Here is a 14,846-nt window from a genome sequence, read left to right as displayed (position 1 = left end):
GCAGGTTGAGGGAGAACTTCCCATTCCAACTGGCGCAGTTTTTCAGCATGATTCTTACAGTATGCGGTCGTGCGTTATCGTGGTGAAGAATTACGCCCTTCCGATTAATCAGCGCGGGTTCTTTTTCTCTTAAAGCTTGGGCTAACCTTTCCAATTGGGCACTATACACTGCACTTGTAATGGTTTGGTTAGATGGTAAAAGTTCATAATGAAGAATTCCTTTAAAATTCCACCAAACACACAACATCACTTTTTTCGCATGCAAGTCAGGTTTTGGGGTGGGCTGTGGAGCCTCATTTTTGTCCAACCATTGAGGCCGCCTTTTCAAATTAATATACAACACCCATTTTTCATCTCCGGTAACAATTTGCTCTAAAAACGGCAAACGGTTTTGACGAGAGAGGAGCAAACTGCAAATTGTGACTCTTTGATTACGGTTGTTGTCGGTCAACTCATGAGGAACCCATTTTCCAAACTTTTGGACTTTGCCAAGTGCACGCAATTGATTGGAAATTGTTTTTTGTGAACAATTTAAAGTTGTCGCAAGCTCTTGTTGGGTAATTTGAGGATTTTGCACCAAAAGAGCTTGAAGAGCTTCTTGATCAAAATTGGACACACGGCCTCGACCACTCTTGTCATCTAACGAAAAATTTCCCTCGCGAAATTTCTCAAACCAACGCTGGCATTTTCTGGCGCTAACTGCATCTTGACCAAGAGCACTACAGATGTTTTTTGCAGCCTCACTTGCTTTTCTTCCTAATTGGAACTCGTAAAGCATGCAGTGCCGAATATGCTCTTCATCCGCCATCTTCTTAGCCCTAGTTTTGCAACAAAAACCAAACCAAACACAAACTTTTTCAAGCAAAAATTGTTAATTGCACTTCACATGTTCTGTAGATACCACGTGTTTGAAGGTTATGTCAATACAAGTCAACGCCAAGCAAGATTTTAAACGAATGTTTAAAACGACATTAATTATTACTAGATACTAATACATACAGATAACAGATAAATAAAAGTAGGTGGAATATCTTACACAATATCGATGTTTTTCAGTGCAAGGTGAGTCTGATTCAACCAGATGTCATAGCAGCTCTTTGACAAAGAAGAATGACTATAAACTTTCTAAGGCAGTTAGAAGATGATTGAGGACACTACTGATAAAATTGTGACAACCCTGCTAGTAAGATACAAAATATATATGAAATTGTTTCAAGTTGTGTTTTGAAGATGTTTGCATTGAACCATTTTTGCACAGAATAAAATTGGTAGATTGGAATTGTATTTGAATCTCTTCAATATCTTTTTATTGAAGTAATAATAATAGCATTGGCTAACATTTACTGAGTACTTTTTTTATGCTAGGCACTATGCTAACCATTTTATGATAGATTGTCATATTTTTACAGCATCTTTAAGATAAGTGCTATCGTTATCACAGTTTTCAAAGAAACTTAAACACATAATCCAAATAACTTTTCCAAGATCATACAGTGTTAAAACTGAGATTTGAAACCAAGACTTAACTGCTATAGTACTGTACCCTAATTGTTGCATTATATTATTGCACATACATTTAACCTTCTAGATTTTAGAGTCTAGAATTCCCTTTCTGCTGCCCACCAGTCACTGTAGTGCCCTTTATAGTTATGCCTCCCTCAAGACTTATATTTATTCCTCTCCAGCTTTTTAAAAAATATATTTTATTGATTTTTTTTAAAGAGAGGAAGGGAGAGAGATAGAGAGATAGAAACATTGATGAGAGAGAGTCATTGATCAGCTGCCTCTTGCACACCCCCTATTGGGGATGTGCCCGCAACCAAGGTACATGCCCTTGACTGGAATCGAACCCGGGACCCTTCAGTCTGCAGGCTGACACTCTATCCACTGAGCCAAACCGGTTTTGGCAATTCCTCTCCAGTTTTAATGGCCCACCTTCCTAACTATCTTTCTCTCTGTGCCCTGCTCTTCACCCAACTTTGCAAGTAATTCATCAGATTAAGCAAATGCCACTGCGGTATGAAAAGTTTATGGACCCATTATCTTTATTAGGGATGATTGCATTTTATACAAAATTATTTACAATTAATCACTACTAACAAACTTCTAACAGATGCATGGAAAGTGGGTGGGTTCTAACAGATGCATGGAAAGTGGGCGTTGACTTGTATTGACATAACCTTCAATTATTTTAAACGATATAATCAAGCATAACATTGACTATCCACCCCTATATTGCCCATGTTCTTTTGTGACTTGTGAAAGACTATAAGACAAGGTAAGCAACACAGGAATGTGGTGGTCCTATAGCAGAGGCTTTCCCCCCTTTGTTTAAACAATCTGAATGGAAACTCAACCTGTGACTAGTTTCAGAACTGTGCCATATCCAATTTAAGCTAACAAGCATTATTGATACCAGTTCCAACTTTATTGAAACGGTGTATCCAATGGTCTCCTAACAGCTTGAGAAAAATATTAATAAGTCTCTTTAAAGATCTAATTTTTAATTATAGAGTCACCAAAGTATTGGGAAAGATTAGAGTTTCATGTGGCTTAGGTCACAAAGGAGATACTTGAATATAATAATTTTAGTATATATAATACTAGAGACCCGGTGCATGAAATTCGTGCATGGGGGTTAGAGGGTGTCCCTCAGCCAAGCCTGCACTCCTCTCTTCAATCTGGGACATCCCTTTCACAATCCAGGACTGCTGGCTCCCAAATGCTTGCCTGCCTTCCTTCCTGATTGCCCCTAACCACTTCTGCCTGCCAGCCTGATCACCCCTTAACCACTCCCATGCCAGCCTCATTGATGTCTAATTGCTCCCCTGCCAGCCTGTTTGCCCACAACTTCCCTCCTCTGCCAGCCTGGTCAACCCTAAATGCCCTCCCCTGAAGGTTTTATTGCCCCCAACTGCCCTCAGTTGCAGCCCTGGTCCCTCTCAACTGCCCTCCCTTGCAGAGCTGGAGCCTCCCAACTGCCCTCCCCTGCTTGCCTGATTGCCCACAACTGCCCTCCTTTGCAGGCCTGGTCTTTTCCAAGTGCCCTCCCCTGCTGGCCATCTTGTGGTGCCATCTTGTGGTGCCATCTTGTGTCCACATGGGGGCAGGATCTTTGACCACATGGGGGTAGCCATCTTGTGTTGGAGTGATGGTCAGTCTGCATATTACTATTTTATTAGATAGTATAGAGGCCTGGTGCATGGGTGGGGGCCAGCTGGTTTGCCCTGAAGGGTGTCCCGGATCAGGGTGGGGGTTTCCTTGGGGTGTAGGGCAGCCTGGGTGAGAGGCCTATAGTGGTTTTCAGGCCAGCTAGGCCTTCTGGTCACCCAAGCGGAGGCCCTGGTATCTGGGAATTACTTATCTTCTACAATTGAAACTTTATAGACTGGAGCGGAGCCAAGCTTCCTGCTTGCTTCATGGAGGCAGCCATTTCTGTTGGAATTTATGTATCTTCTATAATTGAAACTTTGTAGCCTGGAGTGAAGGCCTGAGCTGGCCAGGGCTGTGAAAGCTTGGCTTCCTCCATTGCCCAGGGCAGCCCTAGCCTTCCACTCTTCCAGCTCCGTGGCTGCTGCCATTTCTGTTGGAATTTATTTACCTTCTAAAATTGAAACTTTGTACCCTTGAGTGGAGGCCTGGGTTGGCCAGGTTGTAGAAAGCTTGACTTCTCCATTGCCAGGGAAACCCAAGCCTCTCTCCTGCTCTCTGTGGCTGCAGCCATCTTGGTTGGGGGTAATTTGTATACTAGCTCTGATTGGCTGGTGGGCATGGCTTGTGGGTATAGCAGAGTGATAATTTGCATATTACTCTTTTATTAGATAGGATTACATAATAAAATGTTGTCATTTTACAGAAAATCCAGAATTGGCAAAATTTATCAAACTTACAAACTGGATGAAACAAAACACTATAATGAAAAGAAATAATCATATTAGGAAAAATTTGAAAACGTGTTCTGACTTCAACACAGTCACTATTGCAAATACATAACGGTGTACCTAATATGAGATCTTTCATACCTAAACATGATTTTTGTTTTATTTTTAAAGTTTATAATAGTTTACTGGTGCAGATAATAAAAATGGTACTTGGATAAAAATATTAAGGAAAGCTATCTTGTAACTTGCAGCCAAAATAGAGGAACTTTATTTGTGTGACGGTAAAGAAATAACATAATTTGTTTTAAATATAGGGTAAGAAATATAGTTTTATGTAATGTATGTAGTTATTTGTCAGTCCTCTAGACCAGCTATATTGTCATCATTAGAAAGTTTGCTTTTTCCTTGTAAATTACAAAAAACCCTTTAGGACTAAATGCAATTGAGAGTGCAATACCTTGGTGACAAATCCTTACATGAGAAAATGCTCTGATACATCATTGAGAGAAAAAGCTGGACATATTACTGCATATGCAGTATAATTCTAGTTTTGTTGAATATATGTAATATGTAATATGCACACGAAATGATTAGAATGTGATATATTAAGATGTTAATGATTATTATTGGGTGGTGGGATTACAAGTGGTTTTGTTTTTATTTTTATATTTTTTATATTTTTATTGATTCAGAGAGGAAGGGAGAGGTAGTGGCAGAAAGATAGAAACATCAATGATGATAGAGAGTCATTGATTGGCTGCCTCCTGCACACCCCCTACTGGGGATTGAGCTGCAACCAGGCATATGCCCTTTACCCAAATCGAACCCAGGACCTTCAGTCCACAGGCTGATGATTTATCCACTAAGCCAAACCAGCTAGGGCTTGTTTTTCTATATATGATCTATAATACATTTTTTAAATGTCTGCAATGAACATTTATTACTTTCATAATATGGTGAAATGTAAACAAGAAATGTAAAAAAAAATTGTCTTAAAGGATGTGAAACTTCATTTAATCTTATCATACTCATCCATTGACTTGTCTTTTATATAGATTTATAAAGATTTCCACTCATTTTTAAAAACAAATTATTTCACCACTTCGTCAATGTTTTTACAAATCTGAAAAAGACTTGGATCACTGTAAGTGTATGTTTATATGTATCTCTTCTTGCAACATTCTTGAAAATTTATCAACTGGGAAGGAAAACTGCTGATGTGCTATTTGAAATTCACCCCATATCATCCCCCATTAGTAATATGAAGACTTTTAATTTGTATAAAACATTGAGAAAAAAGGCATGGGTGTATTTTACCCGAATTAAAAGCCTGTTCAACTGGTGTCAAAGACAGCTTAAAGATAGATGCCGTATCACCACTTTAAAAAATCAGCTGTAAAACATAATTCTTTGTTTATACTGTGGCAATTTACTTGCTGATTTAACCATTTAGGTATAATACCATGAACAAATCTGTTACAGAATGTTTATCTATTTCATTGGTGTTGTAGTAATTAATTAGTAAGTAAAGTCAATAAAGGATGATATATATGTCAGCTTGGAAATAAACCAAATTTCCAATTGAGTACTCCATATTATCCCTTTTTGGACTCCCTGATACTTTATTATTCTCAGCATTGTTTGTCTTTTTACAGACCCTTATTTTTTTTTCTGAGGAAAAATGATCTTTTAAAGGAATACAGTGCTTATAACACAAAAACTTGAAAAAATAGACATTAAAATAAAGCAATAGATGGCTGTTAGTTGGAAATCATTTATTGCCTCTATAAAAGTAAAAAAAAAATCATACAAAAGTTTACATTAGAGTCTGATATGGTTTTAAAGTGTTAGTATGTTTCAGAGGTAGTACCAGTAAAATGGGATGCAAGATTTCTAAAATTAATTACTTAACAAGTGAATGCAACATAAAATTTCAGTGTGGAACAATATACTCAGTATATACTTTAATCGAACAATCATAATTATATTCCATGAAAATATCTTTTTTTCTCTTTTACCCCTTAGCAAATCTGTTATTAATAAAGATTTGTTTTGGGCAATGGTATTCTGGCTGTAGACTCAAAAGTTAATTGGTTCCTCCATTATATCATCAACAGAGCATAGCTTGTGAAGAGCATAACACAGTACTGTCCGCCAAGGATAACACTAACTTCAAAGATAAGCTTATTTACCCATCGTTTAGACACTCTGGTTCTTATAACTCTTTTAAAAGGCAAATTTATCAGAATCTGGAATTTTTAGGATATGAATGATAATCTAATATATATTTTAAAATAAACATTATTCCTGGTATACCATTACTGCAACATGTAGGAAGGACAGCAGTTAATGTCTCTTAAAAATGATCATAAACTATCAGGCTAAGACTAGGAAACTTCCTTGGAAATGGGCTAAATGCTCCTTCCCCTCAAAAAAGGCAACAAAGTCCATCTTAGAGTCTAGAATTCTTTTAAATAGACATCTTACATTTTATCCTACAAACTTACAGATTGTTGACTATGAGAGTACCTTGAAATAGATGCTGCTGTCTTAGGAAAAAAAAGACTTCTTGAACATCTTTTGAAGTGTTGGTAGTATTCAGAGCATGGGATGTGATTTGGCTGCAGACTATTCTTCTCCAACAATCATAAACATTTCTTATCACATGATTGCAATGGTAGTATAAAAGTCTCACTGTTGCCCTAGCTGGTTTGGCTCAGTGCATAGAGCATCAGCTTGTGGACCAAAGGGTCCCAGGTTCAAATCAAGTCAAGGGCATATACCTTGGTTGCAGGCTCCTCCCTGGCCTAGGCCACGGGCGGGACTCTATGCAGAAGGCAACCAATCGATGCGTTTCTTTCACATCGATGTTTCTTTCTGTCTTTCCTCCTTTGTTATATTCTACCTAAAAATCAATGGAAAAATATCCAAAAACGGAAAAATAATCAATGTAAGAATTAACAACAACAAAAAAGTCCTGCTGTTATAACTGATCTTACAACAAAACATTCCCAGGTTCCATAAAAGGCCAATTTTCTTTTAAGTTTTCCTTGCATGTGTTAATGTTCCTATTTACCAGAGTAGCTGCAGTTTTATTTTTCTTGTGAATAATTTTAGCTTGGCTGAGATGAGAAAGGTATCTTCATTTTTTAAAATATATTTTTATTGATTTTTTACAGAGAGGAAGGGAAAAAGAGAGTAAGAAACATCTATGAGAGAGAAACATCTATGAGAGAGAAACATCTATCAGCGGCCTCCCACACACACACTGGGTTTGAGCCTGCAACCAAGGTACATGCCCTTGAACAGAATCGAACCTGGATCCCCTGAGTCCGCAGGCCGACGTTCTATCCACTGAGCCAAACCGGTTAGGGCAGTATCTTCATTTTTTGTTTGTTTTATATCTTAATATATATTTTGGAAGTTAAGTGCTCTTAGATGCATATTTCCTGCTTAGAAATTGGTTGACTGTCCTAAACTGAAAGCAAACATCAAAGTAAAAGAGAAAAAAAAATGGCTTTTCATGTTAACATTTGTTTTTGTGAGAGATGATTCAGATAGTGTGGTCTGTTTCACTATTGAGTCACAGTCCTATAAAAAGAAACCCTAGTGGGTTTTTTTCTCCCCTTAGTCATGAAGACGTTCACAAAAGAAATCACGAACTGATGTTTTTCCTCCACTAAAATGTCTCAAAAGCAATTCCAATCTGAAAGAAACAATTTTTCTTCATAATAGAGGTGTGTGTTTTTTTAATACTTGACACCTTGGCATACACCTTGCCTGTTATGATTTTTCCTTCTGGATTCAGATATTTCCTTTGGTTTCTGCTTTAGCATAACCATATTTCACTTTAGAAATGTTTAAATTCCAGCGATGATAAAATAAATAACTCTGGTGATGAAGTATAAATGCCAAAACAAAAGGATCCCTACATGCAGTTTCTCTTTTAATGGAACTTTAAATAGGGACAAGGGAATCATCTATGCTTTCTCTCAAAATTGTGGACTAGGGTTCTAGGAATCACACCTAGCAGAATCCTTAAATCTATTCAACTTCATAGTCAAATAAACTGTATTAATATACCTGAAAAAGTGATAAGAAATAATTTGTTTTGAAGTTTATGGCTTGTTGAGGAATTAAAATCCAATGTCCTTAAAGCAGGAGGTCAAATAATATTTGATTTAGTGACTAAATGCTGAGATGTGACAAATAAAATCCATATAGTTGAAAGATGTAGGGAAAAAAATCATCTTTCCTTACTTTGTAACAAGAACCAAATAAGAAGGTATTTAAATTGAAGCAGAATAAAATTAGAGTTTAAAATTAAACTCAGTGATTAGGAAGGAAATCTTATGAGAAACTTAAAGGTCTGGAATTTGTTCGTGCTACATTAAGAAATGATTTATACATTTGCTGTATATAGTAGGGACTCTTTATCTCATGGAAGAATTGGTAAAAACAAAAAACCAGATAAATGTAATCTTAATATCTGATGTTCAATTGTTACTCAGCACTCTTTTTTTCTGAATAAAATTTGACTTGTCATCAAGGAGTACTAAACATTGTTTGCAATGAACCATATGGCTGTCAGCTAAACAGGAGCATACCTAACCATTTATATATTTCTGCTAACAAAAGAACCATAGTAAGATGACAGTAACATTACATTAAATCAATAGATGATAAAAGGAAGAATTATCAATAAACCTTAGTTATTTGTGTGTGTGGTAGGAGACATTTCAAGGTCAAAGGCATTAATGACCACCTTTCTGCATTCATAAATTGGTATCTGTGAATTCCAAGATCAAAATTGTTTTTCTTAAAAATTACAAAGTTATCTGATATAGAAACTTGATGACGAAGAGTCATGAAAGCTACTTCTTTAACATTTTTTATGTGTAGATAGTAATTTAATCATGCACATGATTCCACACTGTCAACCCACAAATATATGACACTGTGTGCTCAGGGAGAAACTGGCATTTTCCCTTTTATTGGCTCTGGTGATGCCATCTGGTACCCAGAATGAAAGGTCTGCAAATTGTCTACAGTGTGTTACCAGCTGGTACCTGCTAATAGAATAAATGGGTAGTGTGCTCATAGAAGAGCATCCAGGAAATCCAGGAGATTGGATTTTACAACCAAAGTGGTATAACTCTTTTTTTATATTATCCTTGGCTGATAGCTCTGTGCAAGCCTCACATGGAAATGAAGTAAATTTTATGGCAAAGCTGAATGACTAAATTAAACACAATCTTGCCAGGCCAGCATGGCTAGTGGTTAAGCATAGACCTATGAACCAGGAGGTCATGTTTCAATTCCTGGTCAGGGCACATTTCCGGGTTGCAGGCTCAATCCCCAATAGGGGGTGTGTATGAGGCAGCCAATCAATGATTCTCTCCCTCTCTGAAATCGATAAAAATATATTTTAAAATAATAATCTTAGTGGCCTACCTTGATTTTGTGTCTCATAAAATATTTAAGAAGTCAAAACTATTGTGAAGATGATGATAAACTTGTAATATTTGTGCAACATTTTATGTAATTCCGTTATTCCATTCTACTAGTAAAATGTGAATATCAATATTTTTCATTTTCAGTGATGAAGAATTTCTATTGACTAATCTTTTACGTTTTGTTTCTGTACACTTAATTTATTTAACTTCATGTTGGTGAATTACTTTTCTGTAGTGCTCCCTCCCCTGAAATGTTTGGGTTAGATAATAGAAGAATAGCAACAATTTACAATTATATACTAATAATCACTTCAATATTCAATCATTAACTTAAATCAAATTTCACAGGGCTTGAAAAATAATCCCAAGACTCGTACAGGTTAAATCACTTTCCAAGTTTCATTTCAATTTTCAGTCCACTTTCCTGAGTAAAAGTATATGTTAGCAAAGGAGAGAGAAAGAAGTAAGATGTAATGACTACAAAGACAATAATCAAGCTTCAGTAATTTGATAAAGCAATGTTGAAATACTTTTATTTTGTCTCTGGCCTAAGCTATTATTAAAACTAAGATTTTTCTATAAAACCAAACAAAAAATTCAAAAGTTATACATTATGCATTTCATAGCTAAGCTCTTCAAAATTAAATATTTTCTCACATTTCTATCAATTTGGGAAAAACTCTCAAAATATGCTTTTAAATTTCACAAACAATTTTTGTACTGTAGCCATTATATCTCATCCATTCTTCACAGAACATATTGGTTTCAACAATATGTTTTTCCAATTGAAGAATTTCAGGGCAACAGAATGCAATTATATTGGAATGCACTCCTGTTAGTCAGCGTAAAAGCTGTGTCATATATCATCCCCCTCAAATCACAAACAGTCTGAGGCATTTTTCTCTGACAAAGAAGATACACCGAGTGAGGTATCATCAGGTTCCAGTGAGGTATGATTGAAATCCATCTCTTCTAATTCAGGAGGTAAATCTGACAGCAGTGCCTGAGTCGGAAAAATCAATTATTTTGAATTAGTATGTGGACAGATTCCCCCCCAATGTTATGTTAATAGTTGCAGTTCTCTGGTGTTGATTTATTCTTATGGATTTAAAGAAAGGAACATTCTTTTTCAGGACTTTGTATGATATCTTACCTAAAAGATAAATTCTTAATACACTAGTATTTGAGAGTGTAGATTATGTAAAGTAGAATCTCAGACAAAAGGAAAACCAGGAGAGAGATGAACTATTCTGTATCAAATGCTTTGAAGTGTTTCAGATATGTAATTTCCATATGAGTTTTGAGTGTTCACTGATCACTGATAAAGGGCTTTAAAATTACATTCCTTATTAAAATACCCCTGCCTAGTTATGCTGTCTTTTAGAGAAAAACACATTTCACAAAAACCTATTTTGTACTTCAGTGGGACAAAGAACTTAACCATTGAGAAAGAAATTCACCTTTTTTTACTTTAGACTAAACTTCAACAATTTTAAAAGATTAAGTAATTTTTCTTTTCTTAGACTATGCCCATATATCCACAGATGACCAAACACCCACCGGGGCACAGCTGAACCAGTGAATCTAGCTGTGTAATGATATATTTAGAGTGCTGGTCATTTCTCTACCGAGAGTAATTAGGATAAGTCAAGAGCCATGAACTAAGCTTTGTTATGTGTAATCATTTCTACTAGTGATGCAAAACATGCATCCATACAAGAGAAATAAAGTATCAATCAAGTTTTATATGGCTGACAGTGTTGATGCCCACTTGACCATAAAAAATTATAAAGAAAACGACTGATTTGCTGCTCTCAATACTACCCAAAAATAAGACATCCTCCAAAAATAAGACCTACTTACAGGTTTCCTTCTGAGTGAAATATAAGGCATCCCTCGAAAATAAGGCCCCCCTAGGCTAAACATGAGAGATTTGGTCCACTGATTCTGAAAGAAATGGAGTCACAAGAAATTCACCAGGAAACTCAGGAATTGGATTGTTATGATGATGTTCCAGAAGATGATGACATGATTGTCATTGAATAAATGAGTAAATTCTTGATACTGTAGGATTCACAGTTTGTCTGGTTTGTGTTGACAACTACCGTACTACCTTATCGTATACAGGTAATAAATTTCCTTTATTTTCATTTAACAATAAATGTGTACCGTATTCTTCTTCATGGAAAAATAAGACATCCCCTGAAAATAAGACCTAGCGCATCTTTGGGAGCAAAAATTAATATAAGACACTGTCTTATTTTCGGGGAAACAGGGTAAAAATAATGTAGCATATCAGAGAAATTTTTAGACAGCATTATTTGTAATGTGGGCTTTGGATGGAAAGCCCAAGGGAACCAAAACAAATGCAAGCTTCCCATGACCTAATTAAGGAACAGAAAAATGGGGCATGTCGGAGAACATATGCAATCCACTGTTGAAATAAGACAGTATGCTCCTACTATCCTTATTAAAGGAAGTGAGATCTACAAATCCTTTGCTTTTTATCTTATAGCAGAGAGGCAACATTAGAAACTTCCTCCTTTTTGTCAGGCAACTAAGAAAAAAACTAACTCCTGTCTGAAAAACATTATATTATTAAATATTTCTTGGCCCTGGCCAAGTAGCTCACTTGGTTAGAGTATCATCCTGATATGACATGTTTGTGGGTTCGATCCCTGTCAGAGTGCATACAAGAATCAAACAATGAATGCATAAATAAGTGTAACAACAAATCTCTCTCTCTTTCTCCCCCTCCCTTCTTCCTTCCCTCCCTCCTTCTCTCCTGTACTCCCCCCCCTTTTTTCTTCTCTGTGTAAAGTTTTAAAAAGAGTTCTTGAATTTCTTGCTGAAATTGACAGTATTTACAAAGCAGTCACCTGAGAGTACTACATGATTTTTAAGTTGTTAGGTTTCAGTAATAGGACACGATGCCATTTTCTTCTATAACTGTTGCTTACCACTAACCCAGTCCAGGTAAAACAAAGCCTTTGCTGACATTGACTGATAATAGTTTGTGAAGAATATATCATTGTATTTAGTTCAATTTGTATTTGTGAAGGAGCTATATAAGAGAGGGCAAAGTGTTGCAATTAACATTCACTGAACATGTGCTTAGAGTATTAAAAAGTCAAGTGAATAGCAAACTTGACATTCCAAATTCTAGTGGGCAGATCTTAAAATCAAAGAAGTACTTCTATTTATTTCTTTGTCATTGCACTTCACATAGGTGACTGGCAAAATAAGTGTAGTATGAAATAGAAAAACTTTAATATTTGAGGCAATCTACAACACTATTGCATAAAAACCTCTTCAAAAATGTTTTTCAGTATATTACTAGGTTGCAACACTGGTACACTGAACAAATATTTGAGGTATACCAATTGCTAGAACTGCCTTTTTCTTAGATATTAACACAATTAACTTTTTCTTCACCTAGGACCATTCTTCCCAAAAGATTTAAAACATATCTCAAATATATCATCAATCTTGGAACACTTATTCTAGGACCTAAGGTGTTAATGCCAAGTTCCATGATATTAATCATTCTGATCTTACTTGCAAAGCAGAGAAACTGAAGTTCAAGAAATGCAATTGACCCGACTAAGTTTACATAGTGAATTATCAGGAGAAGAAAGACCTTAACTAATGACAGTACAGGGCTTGCAATATTATTTTTATCATAAAATGGCCATTTATTTTTTTTAAAAAGCTTTTGAGTAGTATACTTCAGTCAAACTGTATCATATAAGCCTGGATTGTTTCATTAGGGCAAAATTCTCTGTACCACTCATCTCACTTAACATCCAAATCAAGATTGATGGAAAAACACTTAGGATTTTTTAAATGATAAATCAATGAAACAAATTCCTTCTAGAAATAAACTTCTAAAAATTTCATAGTTTTAAATCAGTAATTTAAGATATCACCCATATAACTTTAGTGAGTACAATTAGTGTCTCCTGTAATTTGAAACCATATTTTAAAATCCATTATACCTGATATCAACTATAGAAATTAGTAGTCTCTATTTGGGTGCTTATTATATAAACTATGAGTTTTAGTAAAATTTTTGTATAACATTTTCTGTTTCTCAGCCAACATTTTTTCCATATCTTAGTTCAGTAGTATTTATCAGAAGAAAGTATAAGAGAAGGAGAAATGTAAACTGTAAAGAAGTTACTTTTCTTATTTGTTAGTGGTTTTAGGGAAAGAAGCAAGCTGGGGATAGGTTAGAATTAACAAAGAAAATGCAATCTGTATACTATTCCTAGATAATAAGAGATACAGAAACTGCTATTTTGTTGGTTGTATAACTCTAAATTCAAAACCATACTATGACTTTGGGGACTAGGACCACACTCCAAGTTATTCCTATGGTTGGACTAATTTTTTACAGTTATTTAAAATTAAAGTACCCACAGGACCATGTTCAAGATTAGCACCTTATTCTATAAAAATTTTAGTTTAGGTTTTCAAATTTTCAGTATTCCATGGAACAAGCATAACTAACACAATAAAGCAATAAGCTTAAATAAAATTGGCTAAGGGAGTAACTGAAGATTACTAAGATGCCTGTGTGTGTGGCACGGGGGGAGCAAATTTCATGAAAATGAACACATAATATAGATGCTGGTTTGAGCCTCATTAGTAATTTTTTTAGTTTAAATTTTGTGGTTTCAGTACTTCAGTGAAACATACATATATCCTATATAATAAAAAGGTAATATGCAAATTGAACCTAAGGGTGGAATGACAGGAAATGACCAGTCACTATGATATGCACTGATCACCAGGGGGCAGATGCTCAATGCAGAAGCTGCCCTTGGGTGGTCAGTGCGCTCCCACAGAGGGAGATCCTCTCAGTCACAAGCAAGGCTGACAGCTTCAAGCGCAGCAGCAGTAGCGGGAGCCTCTCCTTCCTCCTAGGCAACACTAAGGATGTCCTACTATGGCTTAGGCCTGTAAGCCGTCAGTTGGACATTTCCCTGAGGGCTCCTGGGTTGCCAGAGGGATGTCTGACTGCCAACATAGGCCTGATCCCCCAGGGAGCAGGCCTAAGTCAGCAGGTGGACATCCCCCAAGGGGTCCCAGACTGCAGGCCAGGCTGAGGGACTCCTCCTCCCGCAGAGCACAAATTTTGTGCACCGGCCCTCTAATATATATATATATATATATTTAAGGGAGAATTTTGATATGCATAGACTCTAATCTCTTCCCCTGGAGATTTCTGGGATGGTACATGCAATCTTATTAGTATATAAGGAATAGATTTTTGTACTCTTGAGATTTCTTACTGAATATAAACCTCTGAGATTATTTCTTATTCAATGGTTACCTTTCTGATAAGGAATCAAGATTGGAGTATACAACTCAGAGATAAATTTGGTATCACTTAGCACCCCCATCCTCACCTCCCCAGGCCTTCACCACACTATTGTTTGTGTCCATGGGCTTTGCATATATGAATATAAGTTCTTTTGTTAATCTCTTCCCACCACCCTCTCTG

The 14,846-nt window shown here is 36.0% G+C and overlaps 1 protein-coding gene across 1 annotated transcript in view; it reads right to left on the bottom strand.

The window, feature by feature from the left end:
• Positions 1 to 7,263: 7,263 nt before the first annotated feature.
• HDX (highly divergent homeobox) overlaps positions 7,264 to 14,846 on the bottom strand; it is an 83,815-nt gene continuing 76,232 nt past the window's right edge. The window contains exon 9 of the mRNA XM_036439822.2: positions 7,264 to 10,340. Coding sequence (XP_036295715.1) covers positions 10,215 to 10,340 — 126 coding nt within the window. The 3' untranslated portion in view covers positions 7,264 to 10,214. The remainder of the gene's footprint in view (positions 10,341 to 14,846) is intronic.

This window comes from Pipistrellus kuhlii, unplaced genomic scaffold, assembly GCF_014108245.1.
Source record: "Pipistrellus kuhlii isolate mPipKuh1 unplaced genomic scaffold, mPipKuh1.p scaffold_m20_p_16, whole genome shotgun sequence".
Lineage (NCBI taxonomy): Eukaryota > Metazoa > Chordata > Mammalia > Chiroptera > Vespertilionidae > Pipistrellus > Pipistrellus kuhlii.
The sequence above is the reverse complement of the archived record's forward strand: the minus strand, read 5'-3'. Positions and strand labels throughout refer to the sequence as shown.